This window comes from Gopherus evgoodei, unplaced genomic scaffold, assembly GCF_007399415.2.
Source record: "Gopherus evgoodei ecotype Sinaloan lineage unplaced genomic scaffold, rGopEvg1_v1.p scaffold_33_arrow_ctg1, whole genome shotgun sequence".
Lineage (NCBI taxonomy): Eukaryota > Metazoa > Chordata > Testudines > Testudinidae > Gopherus > Gopherus evgoodei.
The window spans coordinates 942871-948191 of NW_022060005.1; the positions used below are offsets into that span (position 1 = coordinate 942871).

A 5321-nucleotide genomic window follows, 5' to 3' on the forward strand; every position below is an offset into this window, starting at 1 on the left:
TCGGCAGTCATTGCTGATGGCAATGGAGAGTCACTGGGACAGAGGCTGATGCAGTCGTTAGAGGACGGGACTGGGAGTCATGACATGTCACTTTTGTTCCCAGCTCTGGGAGCAAGTTGAGTCCAGTGGGTAGAGCCAGAACTCCTGGCCTGTAGATTTACTGGGTTAGTGCAGGAGGCAAACTGGGAGTCAGGACTCCTGGGTTCTCTTCCAAGCTCTGGGAGGGAGTTTAGATGAGTGGTTAGAGAAGCAGGAGGCTAGCTGGAATGTCTGTCTTTCACAGCAAGCATGGAAATCTGGCTAGAACAGGAGATGGGGAACCAGAGCTCCTGGGATGTATTACTAACTCAAGTTTACTGTGTAATTATGACTGGGATAGGTCACCTCCATGTGACATGCTGCTCCAGTTTAGAGAAGTATAAAGGGGGAGTAATTCCATGGCATGCAGTGAAATTACCCCACATTTGCCTCAATGCACCTCACAGCAGAATCTGGCCAGGAAGATCCCCAATATCCCTCTGTAAACTGAGGATAGCAACACTGTTATCCAGAGTTCGCCCACCTCTGAGTGACAGAGCTAACAAATACCTTGAAATCAATCGTTCCTATTTTTCCTCTCTGTCACCCTGGTGTAAATTAGGAGTAACTGCACTGGAGTCCATTGAGCTGATTCTACTTTCTCTCACCCCAGTGTAAAACAGGAGTAACTCGATTGGAGTCAGTGGCGCTGTTTTCCCCATCCTCATTCCCATATTACACCAATCTTCACAAGCTAAGCATCTGACTCAAGGAAATTAAGATGGATTTCACAAAAGGAGAGTTATTTTACTGATCTAATCCTGGCCCTTGGTCTTGTCCTTCCCTCTGCAGACATCCTGAGACATGTCCTGAGAAAGAAAATGTCCAACCGAACCACTGTGACTGAGTTCCTTCTCCTGGGATTCTCTGAAGTTCGGGAGCTGCAGATTTTGCACTTTGTGGTGTTTCTAGTGATTTATCTGGCATCTCTGGTGGGGAATCTTCTTGTCATTGTGGTTGTAGCCCTCGACAACTACCTTCACACTCCCATGTACTTCTTCCTGATGAATCTGTCCATTGTAGATCTTGGCTCCATCTCTGTCACCATCCCCAAATCCATGGCCAACTCCCTCATGAACACCAAGTCCATTTCCTATGCTGGATGCGTTACTCAAGTCTTTTTATTCGTCTTCTTGCTGGGAGAGGATGTTGCCCTTCTTACCGTCATGGCATATGACCGATATGTCGCCATCTGCCAACCATTGCACTATGAGAGAATGATGAACATCAGAGCTTGTGTCCAAATGGCAGCTGGTGCCTGGATCAGTGGGATTCTCAACGCTGTGCTACACACCGGGAACACATTTGCATTGACGTTCTGTGGAGATAATATGGTGGATCAGTTCTTCTGTGAGATCCCCCAGCTACTCAAGCTCACCTGCTCTGACTTATATATGAGTGAAGTTGGGGTTATTGCCTTTAGTATATGTTTCGTCTTAGGCTGCTTTATTTTTATCACTGTGTCGTATGTTCAGATCTTCAAATCAGTGTTGAGAATCCCCTCTGAACAGGGTCGACATAAGGCCCTATCCACCTGCCTTCCTCACCTCACTGTGGTCTCCTTGTTTGTTTGCACTGGCGTCTTTGCCTACCTGAAACCCACCTCCAGCTCCCCATCTGCTCTGGATCTTGTGATGGCTATTCTTTATTCTGTATTGCCACCAATCATGAATCCAATTATCTACAGCATGAGGAACAAGGAGATGAAAGCTGCCCTGAAGAGACTGACTGGGTGTAGGCAATTCACAAAGAATTAATTTTCTGTCTTTATCTAATAAAAGTTTGCTTATGTTGTATTTGTTCATTTATGTAGCTTATTTCCATGACCAAACAGCTTGCACACAACCGGGTCTGATTCTGATCTCAGTTGCACCAATGCAAATCGGGATTAACTCCACTGATGTCACTGCTGCTGGGGTGATTTACACCAGCAGAAAATCTGGCCCATTTGTAGAGTTAAATGGGTGTAAAGTATGTGCACGAGTGGAAAGAGACTTCCATTCCATGCCAAAACAATACCTGTTATACTGCTTGACCACTTGCACCCATCCCATGGCCAGTGAAAACAATGACTGGAGTTGTCTTGCTTGTGTGTATAAATCAGGGGTGGCTTTATTGGAACCAAAGGAGTCAGAGTGGTGTAAGTCAGGGGTAGTTGAGAAAACATTTGTGGTTGATCCTCAGCATATCAGTGTAGTTCCATTAACTTTGGTGGCACTAAATCAATTTGCAGCTTCTGTGGATCTGAGCTACTGCCTCCAATGGAGCTGTATATCCATTGCCACCAGCTGGGGACTGGGTCCATTGTCTTATAAACCACCATTTGTGGTCTAACCACTAGAGAGGGACTAGAAGCCAGACTGTGTTAGCCTGGCTCACATGCACATTCGGGTGTGTGAGAGATGGAGAGACTGGCTAGAAATTATGGTGAGGTTTCTAACCACCAGTGGGGAGAGCTCCTGGAGCAGCCTCCCAATAGCAGTTGTGGAGGGCAAATGACTGAATTACTTTTAAGAGTGACCTGGACACATGTCAGAGTGGGATAGTATGACTGGGCTGCTTGTGATGCTGGGGGGCCGGGCTCAGCAACCCTTTGGGTCACTTGCAGTGTATGTCTGAAGTCCCTAAAAGCTCGTTCTATGGGGTTCCGTCTGGCCACTGGCAGGGATCAGGAAAAGATTCCTCCTCCTCCAGTGTATTCTGGGAGGTTTGTTTTTTTTAATCTCTGAAGCATTCGGAACGGCCCTAGCTGGAAATGGGACATTGGTTGGGCAGGGCCAGGGCTCTGAGGTGGCACTGAGACATTATCTCTCTCTCTCGGTTGCTTGGCTGCCTGGTTCTTGCCCACATGATCACCATGTGGGGGTCAGGAAGGAATTTCCCTCGTATTCAGATTAGCAGGGACCTTGAGGGGTAGGGGTCGCTTTCCTCTGCAGCATGTGGTGGTTGTCACTTGCCAGGGTTTTCTGGGTGTATCTCAATCATTTCTCTGCCATTGTTGGCGCTTCGGGCACTGGTGCCCCTCAGTCTCTTCTCTTGTCTGCCAGTAGCACAGAACCATTTAGTCTCCTGAGGGCTGTGACACTTTGGTCTAATTTCAGTTGTTGGGTTTGTTCTGTGGGTGCGGGGTGGTGATGGCATAGAGCAGGTCAGACTGGATGATCTGCTTGTCCCTTCTGGCCTTGAACTCTGTGACTTAATGGATGTGCAGAGATGGGGGAGAGGGGAAGGGGCCATTCAGAGAATAAACTCCAGTAGAGTCCATGGCATTGCATTAGTACAACTATCTGCGATATCTTGTCCTCCTGGCTGAGGGAGGTGACTCCAGCTCACATGGAGCCCTTGACCCCTGCAGCTGTGCAGTGTCGCACTCATGGGAAGTGCGTGTTATGAGGCCTCTTTGTGCCACACCTAGAGGATAGGAGGCTGTTCCAGTGGCTGTCAGGCAGCCTGGCTGTTCAGTTCAAGCTGTAGAAGCTCGTACTTTGGGCCCTAGATGTCTCTGGTTGAGTCCCCCGGGTGCCAGCCTTGATTAAATGGTGACCCTCACAAACAGGCAAGTGGTCTGAGAACTTCAGGGGACCTTATTCCTGCACTAATCAGAGGCTGATGTTGCCTACCAAGCTACAGCAGAACAGCAGCGGGAGTGAGACCTAAAAGTGGAGGGACTCCTTAGTAAGAGGAGGGGCAGGTTTATTCCTGGATCATCTCAGAGATGCCCATTCCTAGTCCCTCTGCACCCTGGAGACCGAAGATGCATGGTCTTTATCCGGCTTAAATCCATGCAGCAAGACGGAGTTTTTGAGTCACATGGGCAAGTCACATGTCCATGCATGACTCAGAACTTTACCAGCCGATGCCACATTCCCAGGAAAGCTCAGAGGTGGATTGGCATCTCTCAGAGTTCATTGTTAACTGAAGTGTTTCTTGATAGGGCTCTTACTGAGAATAGTCTTTTCTCAAGAAGGTGACCAACTGCTTCACTGAGGCTACTTAAAATCAAAGAAGTACATAGTCACACTCATAACTTCAAATATAAAAATGATACATGCATGTAATTAGGATGAATATATCCAGTAGATCATAACCTTTGCAGAGATATGTTACCTAATCCAGACTAACACGCCTACCCCTCTGATATTTGGCACATCTAGGGTAAAACATATTCCAGTAATGTCATATTTACACTCATAATCATATTTTTATAAAGCATTATGGGGTGCAACATCACACCAAACATTCTGGTACTTCTGGGAAAGCTGTGGCCCTGCCCCTGCCTACGTGGCCCCTCCCACCAGTGTGATCTTGCATGTGTCCCTCATTTATGAAACTGGACAAAACCACGTCTGGTTTTCTCTCAGTACCAGACAGGGAACAAGCCACACGAAAAGGGGATTATCCAGTTTATAACCAGTTTGTAACCTCGATCCACCATGCTCACCCCTCTCAAACAGCTTCTGAGCGGCTTCTTAGATACCTCCTCTACCAGGAATATGTTCCAAAAACCAGATCTCCTGCATTTTGCCCCAGAGGCACTGGTGTTGGTATATTGTCCAACAGTGAACATTGTGGCTCCCTTCTGGAGTAGGGCCTAATGGAGTTAAAGGAGTCCTTGGGAACTTGTGTTTAACTCCTCAGCAGTCTTTGAAAATTGCATCCCTGGTTTTAGACCAACCTCCTGTCCTCTCCCTAGATGTGACACCTCCAGGTTATGTGTCAGACACACTGCCTTGGAGACGTGTACTTGCTTTATAGGTGAAAAGAAGGATTTAGTTCTCAAGGGCTCTCAGTTAAGGACCAAACTAACAAGAGACAGAAAACAGGCTGTAGTCTAGAATTTTAAAGGTCCCTAGAGGATCTGGACCCTAGGTCCCATCAATGGAAATTTTTGGAGAATATTCATAGAATTTAAGGCCAGAAGGGACCATTAGCTCACCCAGTCTGAGTCTTCTGACCTCCTATAGATCACAAGCAAGTTACCCCCATCTTGAGTCCAATAACTAATTTTTCATGAACGCATATTCCAGAAGAGCATTCAGTCTTGATCTGAAGACATCAAGCGATGGAGAATCCAACACGGGCCTTGGTAAAAGGTGCCAAGGTGAATTGGACGTCCAGTCCCATTGAAGGGAATTTTCAAAGCTACTTGAGGAATATGATAGATTTGAAGTTCTGAGCCTTATTGTATTTGTGTCCCATCATATGGTTTAGCATATATCACAAGGGATGTTTCTGCTCTTTGA

At 46.9% G+C, this 5321-nt stretch overlaps 1 protein-coding gene across 1 annotated transcript; it reads left to right on the forward strand.

Annotated features, from left to right (window-relative positions):
* Window positions 1-899: 899 nt before the first annotated feature.
* LOC115641224 (olfactory receptor 14A16-like) lies at window positions 900-1835 on the forward strand. Its single transcript, XM_030544290.1, has one exon. The coding sequence runs from the start codon at window positions 900-902 to the stop codon at window positions 1833-1835; it is 936 nt and encodes a 311-aa protein (XP_030400150.1).
* The last annotated feature ends 3486 nt before the right edge of the window (window positions 1836-5321 follow it).

Excerpts from the sequence above, each read along its gene's own strand:
- LOC115641224 (XM_030544290.1), top strand. The coding sequence starts at position 900 with ATGTCCAACCGAACCACTGTGACTGAGTTCCTTCTCCTGGGATTCTCT.